The sequence below is a fragment of the Strix aluco genome, chromosome 25 (genome assembly GCF_031877795.1).
Source record: "Strix aluco isolate bStrAlu1 chromosome 25, bStrAlu1.hap1, whole genome shotgun sequence".
NCBI lineage: Eukaryota > Metazoa > Chordata > Aves > Strigiformes > Strigidae > Strix > Strix aluco.
Window position 1 is genome coordinate 6,695,535 of NC_133955.1, and position 18,849 is coordinate 6,714,383.

The 18,849-nt window shown below is 56.1% G+C and overlaps 1 protein-coding gene across 4 annotated transcripts; it reads left to right on the top strand.

Annotated features, from left to right (window-relative positions):
- The first annotated feature begins 3,249 nt into the window (after window positions 1-3,249).
- Window positions 3,250-17,087, top strand: IKBKE (inhibitor of nuclear factor kappa B kinase subunit epsilon). Of its 4 annotated transcripts, XM_074850192.1 has the most exons (21): window positions 3,250-3,495; window positions 3,591-3,691; window positions 4,502-4,642; window positions 4,982-5,111; window positions 5,255-5,436; window positions 6,155-6,315; window positions 6,759-6,869; window positions 7,159-7,338; window positions 7,674-7,876; window positions 8,542-8,606; window positions 8,694-8,785; window positions 9,513-9,614; window positions 10,891-10,966; window positions 11,041-11,153; window positions 11,439-11,515; window positions 11,759-11,798; window positions 12,673-12,774; window positions 14,753-14,849; window positions 15,384-15,487; window positions 15,879-15,950; window positions 16,709-17,087. In XM_074850192.1, the coding sequence occupies exons 1-21, from the start codon at window positions 3,459-3,461 to the stop codon at window positions 16,740-16,742; spliced, it is 2,220 nt and encodes a 739-aa protein (XP_074706293.1). In that variant the 5' UTR covers window positions 3,250-3,458; the 3' UTR covers window positions 16,743-17,087. The 4 variants fall into 4 exon arrangements, with proteins under 4 accessions (XP_074706293.1, XP_074706291.1, XP_074706292.1 ...); XM_074850190.1 differs by having other exon boundaries at window positions 8,542-8,785; XM_074850191.1 differs by having other exon boundaries at window positions 3,250-3,426; window positions 8,542-8,785.
- The last annotated feature ends 1,762 nt before the right edge of the window (window positions 17,088-18,849 follow it).

Genomic DNA, 18,849 nt, shown 5'->3' on the forward strand with positions numbered 1-18,849 from the left:
TTTGCTGGGACGAGCTGTGCTGTGGGCAGGGGCCAAGGTGAGTGTGCAAGGCGGGTGTGCAAGGCAGCCTGCAGCCCCCCTGCAGCCGGTTTTCTGCCCCAAGCCCCCCAAGGACAAGGTGCCTGCTTGCAGGCAGAGCTGGCTGCTCGGCCTTTATTTTTAAGGCTTTGCTGCCACCAGCTGGAACAATTATTTTTATCACAAACTTGGTTTCAAGGCCGTGTTTTTCTCCCACAGCCCGTGCCGGACGGGCGCTCGGGTCACACGCAGGGTTTATCCCCCCGTGGGCACGTCTCGGGGCAGGTTTGGTGCTAAGTGTGATTTACCGGTTTCTGACTGTGGCTGTGAACAGCCCGAGCTGGTCAGAGGGGATCTGGGTGTCAGCTGGGAGACCGGGAGGATAAAATCTGCCGTTGGGGCAACCAGGGAAAGGAAAAAAGCTGTAACATTTAAAAGGAAAACGAAAGATGGGATGAGGAGGTCTGAAAGGAGCTGGGCTCTATTATAGGGTAAAACCCAACGGGTGGGTCCCTGGGGTTGGACTGGGATCTCCCGCCAGGCTGGACCTGACTGCAACCAGCCGGGAGAGCTGCTGGGGAAACTGGGGTGTCCTGGAGTCCCTGGGCTCCAAGGGCTGGTGCCATCCTGGCATCGAGGCGTGTTGGTTTCCCTTTCGAGCACGTCCGTGGAGAGCTCTGTGAAAAGACTTGTGGCACGACCTGAAAATAATCTTTTTTGGGTGTTTATAAACTATTGTAATTATTTCTTCCTGACTGTCTTTACCCCTTCACCCACCAGTGAAAGCTGAAGCAACACGTACAGGTCAGAAGCCTCAGAAAATGCCCAACCCTGGGTTTTCTGCCTTTAAAAATCTTTGTTTCGGTTTCTTTTTGCAGCGGAGAGCTGAACCGCAGGACGGGCCAGGGTGCGGGGGCTGAGCACGTGGTGCCTGATGCACCGTTGCACCCACAGCGGCTCTTTGCCTTCGGGCGGCTCTAGAAGAAACTCAGCGGGAATTTCCCTCCGGAGGTTTTACTTGCCCCTCTCCCTTACGTTAACTGCTCTGATCTACAATTCCAGTGGTGGCCTGAGATGAGAAATGAGCTGCATTTTCTTCTGCATGGGGAAAGGCTTCTCAAGCATTTCCAGCTCAAATTGATGATCTTTTTGCCTGGTGAGGGAGGGACACTGCACGGCAGCGCAGCCAGCACGCACCCAGGCTGCACCCCCAGCGTGGGAGCTTGGCCCGTGCTGGGTGGGTAGACTGATGGTCCCGTTTGGAGGGGGACAGGCACAGGCTGAAGGACACAGTTACCGCATGCATAGAAAATAAAGTTGGAAATGACTTCAAGAAGTCCCCCCATCCCTTTCTCTTCCTCTTAGCTGAGCAAAATGATTTTAATCAAAGTGATTTAAAGTTTTGCTTCGTTAGACTCGCGTCACGCTGCTTCCGCAGCTGCAGACCATCACTCTGCTGCCTGGCGCCAGCCTGAGACGCCCTTCGATAAGCTCAGGGCAAGGGCCAGCCTGTGCCCGGCAGCTCTTGGGCGGGTTTCTCAAGCAGACTCACACGTGACGGGGAAATGAAGCTCAGCGGTAATTAGCAAACTCGTTAGGCGCAGGTTTGTGTGCAGGCTGGTGAAGCGTCATATCAATTTTTGGATGCACCGCACGCTGATGTGTTCACGTACCTTTGCAGGCTCCGTTTTGTGAGGACGGGGCCTTCAGACACACCCAAACCAGCCCACAGTAATGCCTGCCCACGAGACCCTGGCTGCTGGGAGAGGCTGGGCGAGGCGTGGGCGCCTCTGAGCCGGGGAGCGAGCAGGAAGCGCGAGCAGCCCCACTCTGCCCTGTGCAGGCAGCGGGGCTGTGCCCTGAGCACCCTGCATCCCACATCCCACGCTGCATCCTACATCCCACACTGCATCCCGCATCCCACACTGCATCCTGCATCCCACATCCCACATCCCACACTGCATCCTACATCCCACACTGCATCCTGCATCCCGCATCCCACACTGCATCCTGCATCCCACATCCTGCATCCCACATGCCACCCTGCCTCCTGCCCTGCATCCCAGCCAGCACTGTGAGCCCTGCCTGCTCTCCCTGCTGCCTCTCGCCCTGGCAGGGGGGTGCCAAGGATTTGCGGGGGGCTGGTTCTGGTCCCCCTCTGGGCCCATCCCAGGGAGGCACAGCTGTAGCTCTGGGCTCGGCTCGTGGCGGGCCTGTGCCTGGCCCTGCCGTGAGCCGCGTGGGGTGCTGCCCGCTGACAGCGGGGGACAGACGGTGTCCATGTTCACGTGGGAACAGCGATGCTCAGCCGTGATGCACCCGCCTTCGCTTGTTCTCGCTGAGATGGGGAATCCTTGAGCTGCCCGATCGATCTGAATCACCGCATGGTTCCTGGTGAGAGTGGCGCTGGCCTAGTGGCTCAGGACCAGCCCTGGCTGGAGCCAGGACATGCCCCGAAATCTCCCCTCTGCCCTTTGCTCATCTCTGAAACCCTCGGGGAGCGTTTGCAAGCGCTGGGACTGGGCCGAATCCGTTGCTTCACAGGCACGGGGGCTGGGTTTGCAGCAGGGTGAAGGATTGGGGCTGTTTGCTCTGTTTGCACCTGCTTCCTCTCTCCTCTTCTGCACTTTGTTATGAGTAGTTTTACCTGCTCAAGGGCTGCCCCTGGGGATGGGAGCTGCGGTGCTGCAGGAGCCATCCCTGCACTGATGTGGGAACCCTCTGGGCCCTGTAACTCCTGCCCAGCAGCTCTTGGAGACGAACGGCTTGAGCTAAACCGCCCTGGCACGGCATGTGGGCGCCCGTCCAGAGCAGCCAGTGGCTCCGCAAAGCCAGACAGTGGCCGCAGATGATGGCAAACGCATCCCGAGGTGCGACGCTGTGTCCCATGCCGGGGCCGAGCACGGCCCGTGGGTGCCCGACATGGCCAACGAAGCCTGGACACAGCCCCTGGATGCAGATTCTGAGCTGATTCTCCTTCGCATCCCCCTGCCCCAGCAGGGCTGTGGGGTGGCCGGTGCTCAGCACCGTTTGCTGTTGCCAGAATCCATCCCCGCTGCGGGCGCTGAGCCAGCGGAGCGGCTGCTGAGCCCAGCACGCCTGGGGATGGCTGCAACTCTGGGATTTTTTTTTTTCTCAAGCAGGAAGCTGAAGCATTTCCTCCTCCAGCTGAAGCTGATGCTTGCAGAGCGGGTTTTGCAATCCCATAGGTTTCTGTTCTCGGGGCGGGGAGGTGCTTCTCGCCACCTTGCAGCTCGGCTGCATTTGTTTGCTCGTAATTTTTTTGCATCTGTCAGTATTTCACTGCCAGCCCCGACAGGTCCCAGCGACAGGGTGGTTTTTGGCAGCGCTAACAGCTCCGTCCATGCGCAGCCCTTCGCGTGGTGTTGCCCGCTCGGCGCTGGCGAGGTAGGAGGCCAGCGACTGCCTGCCAAGGGCTAATGGCCCGCGGCTGCCTTTTTCCCCGTGCAGCGCTGGGTGAGGACAGATAACCACCGGGGTTTGGTGGCGGGGCTGGCAGAGGCCAGTGGCCCCCCGCTGGGGTGACCCGTGTGCTTCCCCCCGACCCGCAGCAGCGCTGCTGGAGATGCAGAGCACCCCAAACTACCTCTGGAGCACCGAGGACCTCCTGGGCCAAGGCGCCACGGCCTGTGTCTACAAAGCTCGCAACAAGGTGAGCGGGGACAGCGGAGGGGGGGGGCAGCCACCCCAAAGCCACTGTGCCCTCATGCCCCCGCAGCCCTCCTGCCCCACGGCGCGGGGATGCCCGTGCTCCTCTCTGCTTGCCCTCCCAGGAGCTCCCCAGCTGCCAGTGGCATTGAGGGGGGAGCTGCTTTGGGTTTTATTTTCATTTTTCCTTTGGCTCCTTCCCCCCCCAAGCACCAGTTCGGGTCTGCGGGTCGAGGGCAGTTTTCAGGGTGGTCGCAGCCGGGTCCTGCTCGCCGGGTGCCGGCTCTCCCGTGCGTCGCAGGGGGAAGAAGCTGTTTTCAGGGGAATGCCCAGAGGTTTTGAAAACCCCGTCCTTGGCGATTTGCATATTTCATGCAAACACTTGCCAGGCTTGGAATAGAGACTCTCCGCCTCACCGGCCTTTGAAGTTTATTGAGCGAGCTGTCTCCGCACGGCGTGGGGCAGGAGAGGCGGCTTCAAGGATGGTTTGGAAACAGCCCCGTCCCGCGGAGAGCAGGTGGGGAGCTGCCAGCCTCAGCCCCAGCTATAAACTTTTTACGAAGCTGAATAAACACGCTGCCATGTAGCACGTGGGCTTCAGGGACAGGAAGCAAAGGGAGGTGAATAACAGCGCTTTGCTTTTGCAGTGGAGAAAACAAAGGCTGTGGGATGCCTGTTCAGAAAACACGTTACACTGTCAGTGTAGTTTGCATCCCGAGCGGGATGTGGGAGCAGTAACGGAGCTGACGGAGCTGCTTAGGACGCGGATGGCGTCACCTCCCGTTTCCTTTTTCTCTGTTTACTCTTTTCCCAGAAATCAGGGGAGCTGGTTGCTGTGAAAGTGTTTAATAACGCCAGCTACCTCCGGCCCCAGGAGGTCCAGATGAGAGAGTTCGAGATGCTGAGGAAGCTGAACCATAAAAACATTGTCAAATTATTTGCCGTGGAGGAGACGGTAAGTGGGGCCTCAGCTCGGAAACCCGCTGTGCTGACTGGACCAGTGGTGCAGGGGAACTGGTCTGAGCTGTAGAAGGGGAGCAGTGGTCCCAGGCTGCCTTCTCCTCCCACCTCCCTCTGGCTCTACATCAAGCCTAAGCCCAGTCCCTCAGCACAGAGGGGCACTGGGTGCACTGGGCTGGAGCAGGGGTGTGACCTGCGTGTGGCACAGCGGGGACGTTCCCCAGCACTGGTTTGTCTGAGCAGGAGAAACCCAGGGACCCACTAACCAAGGGAGGGGACCTGGTCCTGCCGGGGAGGGGAGGGGACAGGCCACTGATGGCGGCTCCCACCGCAGGGCAGCAGCAAGCAGAAGGTGCTGGTGATGGAGTACTGCTCGAGCGGCAGCTTGCTGAATGTGCTGGAAGACCCGGCAAACACCTTTGGCTTGTCCGAGTCTGAGTTCCTCATTGTGCTACAGTGTGTGGGTGAGTTGAGGGGGGGCGGGGTCCCTGCACCCCCAGCCCGTGACAGGCAGCTGCCTGCTGCCACAGGCACAGCCCTGCCCGAGAAGCTGCAGGCAAACTGCTCCCACCCCACGCAAAAACGCTGCCTCCCCCCTTGTGCCCAGTGGCAGGGATGAACCACCTCCGCGAGAACGGCGTTGTCCACAGGGACATCAAACCCGGGAACATCATGCGGCTGATGGGGGAAGATGGGCAAAGCATCTACAAGCTGACGGATTTCGGGGCTGCCCGAGAGCTGGATGATGATGAAAAGTTTGTGTCTGTCTATGGGACGGAGGAATATCTCGTGAGTATCCTTCTGGAGCACAGGTGTGATGGGGAGCGGCTGAGGGAACTGGGGGGGTTTAGTCTGGAGAAGAGGAGGCTGAGGGGAGACCTCATGGCCCTCTGCAACTCCCTGAAAGGAGGGTGCAGAGAACTGGGGATGAGTCTCTTGACCCAAGGAACAAGCGACAGGACAAGAGGGAATGGCCTCAAGCTGTGCCAGGGCAGGGTCAGACTGGCTCTTAGGAAGGATTTCTTTGCAGAAGGGGCTGTTGGGCGTTGGAATGGGCTGCCCAGGGCAGGAGGGGAGTCCCCATCCCTAGAGGGGTTGAAGAGTCGGGTTGACCCAGCGCTGAGGGATCTGGTGGAGTTGAGAACGGTCAGGGTGAGGTTCATGGTTGGACTGGAGGAGCTTCAAGGGCTTTTCCAACCCAGATGATTCTGGGATTCTGTGATTCTGAGTACAGCGTGGCACTGCTCTGGTGACCCCTGGGAGTCCTGGGGGAAGCTGGTCCCCATCCCTCCATCCAACGGCTAGGCAACTCGTAGAGAGCAGCAGCGACCTGGAGAGCCCAACCTCAAAGTGGCCACATTTTTCAAAGAGGGGAGCTCAGCATTTTTGGGGTAGAGTTACAGGCAACATTTTGTTTGGAGGATCCAGCAGTAGGAGAGGCCGAAGTGAGCGGTCAGGTCTCGGTCCCAGCGCCCAAGGCAGTGCCGCTCTCTGCTCCCCCCCACAGCACCCGGACATGTACGAGCGAGCGGTCCTGCGCAAGCGACAGCAGAAGGCGTACGGGGTCACCGTCGACCTCTGGAGCATCGGCGTGACCTTCTACCACGCTGCCACCGGCAGCCTCCCCTTCGTCCCCTTCGGGGGACCCCGCAGGAACAAGGAGATCATGTAGGTATCACATCCAGTGGGGAGGATGGGGGCTGCTGCGTGGGGCTGTGGGACGACATGGCTGTGGCTTGGGCACCGTGTGACTACATACTGTAGTTTACAACTCGTTTAATCCTGTATAGCCTAGAAAGTCCTGAAATGGAGCCCGTGGAGAGCGTGCGTGTGCAGTGTGGTAAAGGATCTGTGCTCCGTTTACGTTTGCCCTCAGAATGCATTCTTGTGACTTTGTGGCTAAACAGCTGGAAGAAGAAGCAGGGTTAATGTTTGCTTGAAAGTTTTTGACTGTTTCTTGAAGTATTTTTCCTTGTGCATTTTTTTTCTGTCTGTGAAACATGTCTTTCCCAGCCCATCCAATGCTCTGCCCTTTCCCTCCTTTCTGAACCCAAGAGCTCAAACAGAGGCCACTTGGCTCATTTCAGCTGCAAGCAATTTCCTTTCAACAGGTATAAAATTACCACTGAGAAGCCTCCTGGAGCCATCGCAGGGGTGCAGAGGCAGGAGAACGGGAGCATCGAGTGGGGCTACGAGCTGCCCATCACCTGCCGGCTCTCCATGTGAGTGTCCTTTGCCAGGCTCACGTCCCGGCACCGCGGCTGGATCCCGCTGCAGAGAGCGTGAGAAGCTTTAACGAGGCAGATGAGCTTTTCATCTGCAGATGTCAGAGCTCTCGGACCAGGTCTTTGCTTTACAGGCGGGAAAAGGGGGTGGAAGACGGGGCAGCGGCCCCGTGGTATGGGAGCTCGGCCGCAGGAGAGGGGCTGCGCCTCTCCCTGACCCCCCAGTCACCGCATTTAGGACTCAGGGTTCTGCTGGTCTGTGCAAACATCTCTTCTGCTGCTGCAGGGGGCTGAAGGACCAGCTGATACCCATTTTGGCTAACATCCTGGAGGTGGATCAGGAGAAATGCTGGGGATTCGACCAGTTTTTTGCAGAAACCAATGACATTTTGCACAGGATGGTGGTTGATGTCTTCTCCCTGCAGCAAGCTTCCTTGCATCGCATCTACATCCACTCCTACAACACGTAAGGATGGCAGGGCCGTGTTAAACGCGAATTTGGGAATCGAGCTCAGAGGCCTCCACCCCTTGTTTCAGTAGGTGAACCTGAGGGGAGAGCCCATTCCCTTTGCACCACAGTTAAACCAGGTTAAACCAAACTCAACTTGAACCAGCCTTTGCTGGGGAGTGCACTAACCAGGAGCTGTCGGCTCCTGGCCTGGCACACGGAGAGCCCCAGGGGAGGTTGATCGAGGGGTCCCGCTGACCTTGTGGGTTATTTTGCTACACGAAGAGGGCAGCAGACTGTAAAAACTTGCCTCATTGCTTATTCCCTGTTCTTCTGTTTCTTTTTCATTCCAGTACCACCAAGTTTTTAGATGCTGTCTTCAAACAAACAAATATAGCCCCTCACCATCAAGAATATTTTTTTGAAGGTCATCTGTATGAGTTGGATCCTAATCTGCAAGCTCATAATTTCTGCAAAACCACAGAGCACAACCCTCTGACCTTGCTGAGCACCGCTGAGCAACCAGAAGATGTGGTAGGAGTGAGATACAGAGACCGTGAGTACCGTGGGCTTGGAGATGCATCACGTCATGCAGGGTGGGTGCTGTAAGAGAGATTTGCTTAAATTATTTTCCTAATAGCACAGAATCATCCAGGTTGGAAAAGACCTTGTAGATCATCCAGTCCAACCATGAACCTCACCCTGACCGTTCCCAACTCCACCAGATCCCTCAGCGCTGGGTCAACCCGACTCTTCAACCCCTCCAGGGATGGGGACTCCCCCCCTGCCCTGGGCAGCCCATTCCAACGCCCAACAACCCCTTCTGCAAAGAAATCCTTCCTAAGAGCCAGTCTGACCCTGCCCTGGCGCAGCTTGAGGCCATTCCCTCTTCTCCTAAATAGACTCCCACGCACAGCAGGAGGTGAAGGGGTTGAGATTCCGGGGCAGGATTAGGAGATTTCAGGGCCAGTTTTCCCCGCTGGTCCATGGCCACCCGCCGCACTGGCCTTTGCAGGCACTTTGTGCCTTTGTCCACGTTCCCAAAATATCCTGGAGGGCTGCACGAAGCCTCCAGCATTGCAGCCACTCCTGTGCCCGACACCCCAAGCGGCTGCGGGGTTTGCTTCGGCGGGGCTGAGCTGTCCCTGCGGGTCCGCAGCTGCGGCGCGGGGGCTCTGAGCTCGCTCCCCACAGCACCGCGACCGCTGTCTGTCTTTCCAGCGGCACTCGAGTTTCCAAAGTTTGTCCCCAAGGTGGACGTGGTGGCCGACTGCGGCGCAGCCAAGGTAGGTGGGGGTGTCAGTGTTGCTCGGGGTGGGGGGGGACCCCCGGCCGTGGAACCGCAGCCGCCGGCAGTGCCCTTTGCTTCGCAGAGCGCGGTGGGGGCCGCACACCAGACCCTGCGGATCGCCCAGGCCCTGCGGCGCTGCCGGGAGCTGCTGGCCAGAGGTCTCCAGTGGGTGATGTGAGTGCCAGAGCCCCTGGGGTGAGGGTGGGGGGTGACCTGTCCCCTCCCAGCACTGGGAGATTTGTATGTTGGGAGTTAAAGCGCTCGGGGGGGGGCGTTTCCAGCCTTTGCCAAGCAGTGCAGGACCAGTGGGTCTGCTGGGATGTGGTCAGGGGGTACTGGAAGGGAGCACAGCACAACGGCCAGCGTGGCCGCGGGCCAGGGACACGTGTGCCAGGCTGCGAGGGGTCTGGACCTGCAGGAAAATACCAGTTAGTGTCGTGAGGATGCTCCTGTCCTCATTTGTTACTTTTGAGTCACTTTTTTCAGTTTAGGAGATGCTGAGGAAAAGAGCATCATCATCATCATTATTATTATTACTACTACTATTATTTTTATTACTACTATTACTATTTTTATTACTATTATTATTTTTATTACTATTACTATTATCATTATTATTACTATCACTATTAACATTATCACTGTGCATTTTCACTGTCCTACCCATTCCCTTCGGGGCAGGAGCTACTTGTGCACTAGCAGGACAGTGCCCAGCAGGCGAGAGCCCCCCTGCCTGGCAGCTGCGCCCCGTTTTACGTGCATCCAGCCCCCATTTTCTCATGAGCAGACAGAGAGGAGCCACCAGCTCCATCCTGACCCCCCACCATGCGCGGCTGGCCCCAGGATGGAGGTGGGGCTGCTGGGGAACACGCGTTGGACGGGCTTTTTTCTCTCTTGGCAGGGGGAACCTGAAAATGGAGTGCTTGAGGATTTTGGAGCAGAGGCGAGGGGCTCTTTCGGTGCTCACCTGCCTGCAGCTCACTGAGGTGAAGACCTGCGTGCTGTAAGTGTGGCTTTGCAGCCGCGGGGATGCAGGCGCTGCGCTGCGGCAGGCACCGGTGCTGCCCTGAGGCTGCTGCAGATAAGATATGGGACTCTCAAATAATCAGAAATAAGTAAAATTCTAGGAATAAGCTGGTAGCTGGAAGGTAAGAGGCTTTTTCACTGTATGTGGTGGCTGCGGGAAATGAGCCACTCTGGCTTTTTCTCCCTCTTTGCTTCAGCTTTCAATAATCAGTCCCTGATTCACAGGAGCCCAGGATTAGTCCTCCCTCCCTGGCTCCTGCTCCAGGGTTTTCAGGCTGTTACAGCCCGCGAGCCGCAGAGTAAGTGCAGGAAGGAGACGGGGCTGCTGCCGCCAGCTCGTGGGAAAGGGAAAAAGAGCTGCTGCTGCCAGCAGAGTTAAAATAATGGGCAGGATGGCATCAGCTGCCAGGTCCCCTCTGGGCTCTGGCCACTATCGCCGGCCCCGCTCCCTGCAGCCTCGGAGAGCTGAGGCATCGTGCTGCACTCCCGCTGAGCCAGATCCCGCCTGACGCCACCGGCCGGGAGGAGATGCCTCTTGTTTCCCTTCGAGAGGCTCCGCTAATGGCACGCACATTCATCGGCGGCCGAATGACAGAGAGACCCTGGGCTGTCCTTGGCGTAACCGGTGCAGCCATTCCCACCCGCGCTGCCCCAGGGAAAGCTGAGCCCATTTTATCTAAAGTAACCCACAGTTATTTTGCTTTTCTGTTGTGTTGTTGCTGCAGTGGAAAATTCTTTGCCGCTGGGTCGCTGTTCTTTTGTCCTTTTCAATCTAGCAAGTCTCTTAATTTCCATTTCATCTAAAAAGATAGGGACACGTGGTTCCCGCTGACTTGACCCCGCCAAGGGCACTGATGCTGCAGCTGGATGCTGCTGGTTTCTCCCTCCCTTCCAACACCCTTGGACCAGGCGTTATTTCTGCTGACTCGCCAGCCCGCATCGCTCGGCGTTGCGCTCTCGTGCCAGCTGCAGGGAGGCAGACATCTGATCTGGCGTAAAGCCGGCGGATAGGAAACTAATAATTTTGGAACAAATTGGACACAACAGGGAGAGTTTTTACCGCATCAGCACTTTGCATCTTGTGGCTCAGATCCGACGCCCCGAACGCTGAGTTTCTGGCCGAGCAAACCACCGCCCGGCTCCCCCAGGGTCTGACGCTGCCTCCACCACCGGATGGGTTTTCTCTGCCCAGGTGACACCTGCCTCTGGCTTATATTCTGCTTAAGGAATATTGATTTTTTGACTTTCCTCAGGTTCGAGGCTGTTCCTGCAGGCAGTGGGGTGCTGGCGCTGAAGGAGGTGGCCGCGGTGAAGACAAGGCTGCAGAGGGTGAGCCCCCGCGGGCGGCTCCGTGCGGGCAGCGTTGGGAGCAGCCGGCCCCAACCTCTCCTCCCAATCTGCAGGTCGCCGAGGAGCTCTCTCAGTGCTCCCACAGCATCTTTGACTTTCAAGGGGCGCTGGACGGCGTTTTGTCTGAACTGGTGAAGCACAGGCAACAAGTGCACGAAGACAAAAGGTTGGTAGCGCCAGTTTTACCAAAATCCCTGGCAACGCTTCACTGTTCTCAGCAGGATTGAGAGGACATCGCTGAGCCAGGCACAGCCCCGCGCTGCAAACGGCTTTTACCAGCCCCGTGCACACACGTGTAACATCATGTGATGTCCCTGTGTACAGACATGGGTAGCAGCAGTGTCCCCTAGTGTCATTGTGTTCAGATTTGACCTCAAAGTGCTATTTTCACCCCAACCTCGTACCCCTCTTCTTGCGGGGCCTCACACCTCCTCCCCTGTCCCCATTTCAGCATCCGGCAGATCGAGTGCTGCCTGGAGAAGATGCAGCTGATCTACAAGCAGTTCAAGAAGGCCAGGACGTGTCTGCGTGAGTGATGGGGACAGTGGCCCTGGGGGCAGGAGGTGCAGGGCTGCAGCAGCGACGTCCCTGTGCTGGCCTGGTGAAAAAATGAATTATTTCAGTTTGCTGGGTTTAGCAGTTATATAGACAGGAGTCCCAGGGGCTGCAGTCCTGAAAAACCCCTTGAGTGATCTCTGTGTGTTGTGAAATTGCCCATTTATCGGGTTAGGAATGGGACAATGCGCAGTGACCGGTGTCTTTCCTCCCCAGGGCTGGGCTACAATGAGGAACAAATCCACAAGCTGGATAAGTAAGTCCCAACCCTCTCCCCTTTCTAGGACCTGCCCTGTGCTGGGCCAGGCAGGTGGTTGGTGTTTCTGACTGAATCCTAAGGGGGCGTAAAATGTTCCTGGGTCGCTAATGTTGAGAGAGGGCACTTGTAAGCAGCTTCTGTGATGGTTCATCGATGCAGGACCTTTCACAGCAAAGTTTTCAACCTACGAGCTATTTTGGGTGAAGATGTGAGAAAACCTCTGTGGACCCGGGGACAGGGAGTTGCTGCTGGGCCAAATCCCTGCTTTAGACTGTGGGGATAAGCACGTTTCAGGCTATTGCTCACACAGAACTTACTTTGTGGCCATTTATTTGCTGAGATGCTGGTTTAGGAAGTGTCTGTGCTTTCAGATCTGCTTAACTTTCAGTGGGAGTAAAGTGTCTGATGGCTTTTTTACCTTTAAAAATCCTCCTTTCGGTTTCCACCGAAACCAGGGGAATTTAACATGGGCAAGAAATAAAAGGCACACTTCAATATATACCAGGGGTGGTAAAATCTAACAGGCAGCTCCTTTATCTTAATTTATCTTCAGTCTAACCTTGGACATTTGCCTTAATCTCCAAGGCAAAGACTTCTCAGAAGTGCCCCAGGGGTGGGGATGACAGCCCAGCTGGGAGCCCCGCCTGGGGCCCCCTGGCCCCCGAAACCTCCCTCTCCTCTTCATCATAATTAGGGTTTGTTTTCTTTATAATACTGATGCAAAATTCATTACTGAGCATCCAGTCCCTCTTTCTGCATTCGGCTGTCAGCTTCAGGTCTCCTGCCATGAGAACTGCAATGCTAACTTTCATACATTTACGGAAATAATGGTGTTCTCTCTTTTTTTTTTTTTTTTTTTCCCCGTTTTTAGGGTGAATTTAGGGCATTTGGCCAGGAAGGTTCTGTTGATTTTCCAGGACGACTGTGTCCAGCGGTACCAGGAGGCCCTGGCCCTCCACGGCAGCAGGATGAGGTACCAGCCCCTGCCCAGTTCTCCCCCCGGGGTTTCGAGGTTTCGGACCCCAGCAGGGTTGGGAGGGGGATTTTCCAGTAACCCACCAATGACCAGGGCTTCCGAGCGCCGTCTGCTATTGATCACATATTGGGATGCGGATGGAGATGATGTTGTTGGCAACTGCTGCTGAGGGACTTGTAAAGGGGTAATAAACCCTTAAAGAAGCAGCTCTGTGTGACTGCTAGAAATCCCGCTGTGTATGCTGGTTCTTATCCTCTGCCATGTATTTCTGCCCTGTTGTTTTAATTTGTTTTTTTTTTTTTTTTTTAAAAAACCCCTCTGAACTTCCAGCTTGAGTTCAAGCAGCTGGTTTCCTCGCTCTCTGATGGGGAGAGGTTATTTCATCGGGACAAAATTGCTATTGAGACAAAGAGATCTACTTATTAGAAATGATTTTCTGGTAACTGGTGTTTGGGGAATAATGCAAAGAGCAAATTACCTTGCAGTGATTGAGCATAATCCACTGCCTATCACAGCAGCAAAGAGCAGGGGTGAGGGGGAGGCAGTTAGGGGAAGAGGATGTTGCAGAAATTGGATTTTTATTGCAAGGTTGCTTTTAGAGAGGAGCATCCGTTCCCCTGGGCTGCTGGTGTGGGCGGAAGGAGAATGATTTTCTGTAATGCCTTAGAATTAAACCTGGTTTTTGACCTAGTCCTTAGTTCTTGTGTGGAGTAGCCCTGCATAGGATTTGCTGGGGGGGCGGATTTTTAGGCTAGAAGTTTGTCTCAGGTGCTCAGGAATGCCCCAGGAGCAGCGGGCAGTGTCTGCCTTGTCCCCTGCCTTGTCCCCTGCCCTGTCCCCCCTCCCAGCCTCAGCCTGTGCAGCCGGGGGTTTCCACACTGCAACCCCTCGCCCACGGGCAGGTTTCACTTCGGGGACGGAAGCTGTTGCCCAAAGTCGCCTCCCGCCGTGTCCCATCACGGGGCAGTGAAATCTCCCCTTGGCTTCGGGGGGAATTTTGTCTCTGGGTGTTGAGCCCCACGAAATCCGTGCAGCGCAGGAGCCCCGTCTGCACTAAAGCAGGGCTTTTACCTCTGCTCACAGGGAGGAAAAAACCTGCTTCATGTTTTTCTGGAGTATTTTTGTATGTGTTTTTCTGTCCTTAGGGAGAAGGCATCATGAGTCACAACTGGATATTTTTAATTTATTGTTACTTCAGTTTTAATTGTCCTGGTTTGAGTTTTTTCCTGCTAGCAGCCGGGGTTTGTGGTGTGGTGGCTGTTTTTCTGGGGACTGGAGGTGGACCATTCACCTCAAATATTCTTTCTTTATTTTTTTAAAGCCAAACCAAACCTTTTTTTATACAAGTCACGGCGCGCCTGCCGGGTGCATGGCACCTCCACCCTGGGGCCCCTCACCCTGACAGGAACAGGGCAGTTGGCCCCTCAAAAACTCACCGGTGGATTTTCTCCCAAGGCTGGGGCAGTGTGGGGGGGGCACTGGTGACACCATCCTGGCCCAGCTCAGCCCTGGTGGGCTTTGGTGTCAGCAGTGCTGCCTGCAGAGAGACTGCCCCCAAGGATGTGCTCCAGGGGGAACTTTTCTGACCTTCGTATGCTCCAAATGTGACAGGAGAGCATGGGAAAAGAAATGCAAAACCAAGGAGCCTTTTGGAGTAGATGCTCAGTCCTCCACAGCACACAGAGCACCGGCCTGCGCAGCACTTCGTGGCAGAAGTGATGGGCTTGAGCTGCCTCTCATATAAGCAGCACTTCCCCTAATTAATTTGCTTAGTGTTGTTTGGATAACCTGGCCTATGGTGGCTATTAGCAGAGCTGCAGCTGTAATTACAACACTGTTGTGACTCATTTGCTTTCCTTCAGGATTTTAAATTAGATCCAGAAAGGTTTGCAGCAAGCAAAACACACAAAAAATATAATGACCCACACTGCTGCTGAGCACTGACTGGGAATTTCATTGTCGTTTGTCTTTCTAGGAAAGTTTGTGAGATAAAGAAGCATCTGAAGAGGCTCAGCAACCGCATCAGCGCCTGCAGCGTGGAGACGATGGAGTGCCAGGACTGTCTGCAGGGTGTAGGTGTCTGTGCGGGCTCCTGCCTGGGGATGCTGCTGCTCGGCCTCTCCCCGCTCCCAGATAACGCCGCTGCTCCCTGATCCCAGCGCCGCCGCGTGCATGAGCGCGGGCGTAAAGTAGGGAAACACCCGAGTAGTTTTAAACAACTTGCTGCGGTTCTTCGTGGGCGAGCCACACTGGAGATCTTGTTTTCCCTCCCTGCACAAGCAAGGAATGGGTAAAGCTTTGCCAGCGGCACCCCTGCTCCCGAGGAGGGCCTGGCACGGGGGAATCTGCACCCAATAAATGGGAACTGCAGTGGGAGGACAGGGATGCTTCACCTCCAGCTCTCACCATGGACTACCTGAGGCACAGCCACCTGGTAGATGGTTCTTTGGTTATTTTATTCTGTTTCTCCTGAAGTGGCTGTGCAGGGTGTGAGTACGTAGGCGTGTTTTGTCCCGGGGTAGGCACACTGTGCTCAAACCGGGGCTCAGACCACCGCCAAGAGCCCGCTGCTGGCCAGGGGCTGCCAATTCTCTCCATCTCTGCAGGCTCTGGACAGGTTTCTCCAGACTGAGAAACAGAATTTGGCCCCAGTTCCTCCCGCGCCTTCACCCATCCCTCTGAGCCAGGCATGCCAGGAGATGGCTTTTCGGTGAGTCTTTTGGAAGGGGGTTTTGCGGACAGCCCAGCTCCCTGGGGAGAAGCAGGACCTCCCGCTGCTCGTCCTCTGCACGAGCAACAGGGCGAGCGTTGGGGCGAGGGCTTGGTGCCTGCAGGGCTGCGACAGGCTGCGTTAAACCCTTCGCCACCGCACACACCATGGCCCTGCCGGGTGGGATCCCGAGTCGGTGACCCGTGGGGGGGTCCCTGCGGGTGGGATCCCGAGTCGGTGACCTGTGGGGGGGTCCCTGCGGGTGTGATCCCTGCTCAGTGACCCGTGGGGGGGTCCCTGCCAGCTCAGCCAGCCCCTCTGCAGGAGGTGCTCCGTGGGGAGCAGGAGGCTGAGCAGCACAGTGGTAAGGGGCTGGTTGTGTCCCCGGCAGGATGCAGGAGCTGCTGGAGCAGATGAGGTCAGTAACTTGTGATCTCCAGTTGAACAACAGCATCATTGAGCGGTGAGTGAGAGCCCCCGGAGATGCTGCTCTGAGCTGCAATTCCTGCCCCTAACACCAGGACGTGGCCGTGCTGCCCAGGGAAGGGGCGGTGGGACTGGGTGGGCTCCCTGGGAGTCCAGGAATGAGCTCTGGCGTGGGGAGCTGAGCACAGCCACAGCTGCTCATGGGGTGGTTCACACGGGGGTTTTAACAGCACCACGTTTACATCGTGATCTGGCAGCAGAAGAGAGTTTATCTCTCTTGGAAGTTTAAGCACTATCTGAAAATGCCATGTCACATCTACACCCTCTTTCCAGCCTTTTTCCTGTGCTGCTCAGCGGTGTCAGCTGCTGATGGCCACGGAGAAGTGGATGCTTTCCGTTCCTGGATGAAACTGTGCAAAACCCAGCATCTTACTGCTGGCAAACCCCCCTGGGTTTCTTCCTCTGCAGCCTTTTTTTTGAGGATCTTAATGCAAATCGACAACATGAATATACGTATCAAAATGCCAAAGAGTTTCAGATCAGATTTTAAAAGAAAAAAAAGAAATTGGTGATTCACCCCAGTCCGGGTTTTATAGGGCCAAGTGTGTTGTTGCAGCGTGTCCACTGTGAAAAGGGGGATAAGAGAGGTCTGGTGTGGTTTCGATATGAAAAGCTTATCCCAAGAGACACAGGAACAAGCCCAAAGATTAGTGCCCAGCCCAAATTGTAGTTTGGGACTGCTCGAGCCCAGGTTACCCCTCTCTAGCCTCAAAGCCTTTGGGTTTGTTCCTGCAGGTTAAGTGGGGCTGCCCCCACTCCTGGTGTTTGAGAGACGTGGTGAATTTGCAGCTGCTGAAGAAAAACGCTTTCCACAGCAGGGAACACTTACAGCACTTTGGGTCCAGAGCGACGGAGACGTTTGACGTTCGTGTTTGAGGAGCTCTCTGTGTCCTACCTCTCCACTCCAGCACTTTTGCACAGTTCACCAGCATTAGCTTTGAGTGGCTTGCAAGCCTTGAGCCTTTGAAAGTTTGACCAGAAAATTGGTTTGGTTTTGTGGGTTTTTTTTTTCTTTTAAAAAGTTCTTGAAGGACTTCATGTTTTTCTAGCTTCTCTGTATCACCGTGTCAGATGAAGAAGAGGCTAGACAGATAAATTATCTTTTGTCCTCTTACTCGTTTAGGGATTACTCCCACTTTTAATGTACTTCTGCTCCCTGGGGCTTCGTGGAGCAGGGCAGGAGCTCAGGGCAGGAGGGATGCTGCTCCCAACGGATGAGAGCCCGGATCCAGGCCAGGACGGCTCCAGTGCTCTGCCCAGGAGGCGACAGCACGGGGAAGGTGGGAGCTGCAGACCTCTGCCTGCGGGTGCTGCAGCCTCTCCTCCTGCTTCAGGGCTTGACCTCCAGCCCAGCCCCGTGTTTGGGCTGCCGAGGGGAATGGGAATGGGAAGCCGAGGGAAGCTTCTCTTTTTTTGGTATGTTTCTATAAATGTAGCTGAGCTCTGTGTTTATGCACGTGGGGGTGTGTACCTTCTCCAAACAACCCTGTCCTGAAGCTGTGGCTCCAGCCACCGAACCTGGGCATGCTACTGAATGCCAAGGCAAAATCTCAGGTGAAAGGGCTCCCACGAGCCCTCTCCAGATGCATCTCTGCAAGAGAAGCAGGGATATTTCTTTTTCTTTCAGGTGAAAGATGAAAAGAAATTTTAAGCAGCCACCCCTGCCATTAACACGCAGGGTGAAAGGATGCTTTCAGCTGCAGAGGTGACAGCAGCCGGGGTGGCAGAGATGGGATGGGGACAGAAGGGCCCTGAGAACGTGCTCTGTGGGGCAGGCTGTGAGCACTTGGAGCTGCCCTGGGAAGGACATGCCCAACACTTCATTGCTGTTACACTTCATAGAAATAGGATGGAGGGGAAACATGTTACCCCCCACCTCATTGCCCCCCAGGAAGCGCAAAGAGCTGCGGAAGGACCCCGATGCTTCACGTTGGGGCTGTACCCAGCCCTTTGTTAGGGCTGGTTATGATGCTCTGAATTTCCGACTGTTTTTTGACCTTGGGTTTTACGAGGAGCCGTAATCCTCCGGTTATCGGCTGAGTCAGCTGCTCGCCAGCAGCAGTGTGCGGAGCAGCGATACGGGAAGCCTGGGGTCTCGGGGGCGCGAGCAGGAGATGGTATCAAGGAGCTCTTTGTGGGAAGAGTCAGACAGGCCGCCCCACCGTCCACCTCTTCCTGCCTGTCCCTGGTGTGATTTATGGGTTGTCACCCAGATCCCACACCCCGTAGCGCAGCGGAGGGGAGCACCGTCCCTGGGCTGAGGCTCCTGGCAGACCAATGGGCAGCATTCCCTCGGTCTTCCCACCCCTCCCTGGCACACACAGGTGCAAAGACACATAAATCCCTTCCCTGGGCTCCCCGGGGAGCCCCTGCCCTCCAAACCCCCTGGCTGGGAAGGGGACCAAGCTACGGAGGCTCGTGGTGGCAGCGAGTGGCTGGTGGGAAGCGCAGATCCCTTTGTCCCTGTGGTCTGGGAGGCTGCGCTGGCAGGAGGAATGAGCGTTGGGATTCATTCCTGTCCCCTGCAAAAGCCCTTCCCTCTGTGTTTGCCTGGTTTTGACCAGTGTGTGAACTGTGGCTGGCTGCTGGGGTTAAAGGGGGTTGGAGCAGGAATCGGGGAGCTGGGACTTTGGCAGGACCGGCACCAGCACAGTCCAAGGGCAAGGGACTCGCTGCATCTCCCAGGGACTGGTTGTGCATCTGCAGGGAGAGATTGAGCCATCGTCTGGGCAAGCCAACGTGTCTGACTCAGCAGCAGTGGGGATGCTCCGAGCCTGCCTGGACCTGTCCCTCAGGAGACAGCACAACCCCCGCCTCTGCCCTTCACCTTTCCTCCAGTTCCCTTTCCAGCCTCTTTTCTGAGCTGGCTAAACCCA

What these genes read in the sequence shown, in the direction of transcription:
- IKBKE (XM_074850190.1), top strand. Translation starts at nt 3,459, where the DNA reads ATGGCCCGCGGCTGCCTTTTTCCCCGTGCAGCGCTGG. An exon ending in GAGGTGAAGACCTGCGTGCT is followed by an intron (nt 9,615 to 10,890) that starts GTAAGTGTGGCT and finishes GACTTTCCTCAG; the next exon opens with GTTCGAGGCTGTTCCTGCAG. An exon ending in GAAGGCCAGGACGTGTCTGC is followed by an intron (nt 11,516 to 11,758) that starts GTGAGTGATGGG and finishes TTTCCTCCCCAG; the next exon opens with GGCTGGGCTACAATGAGGAA.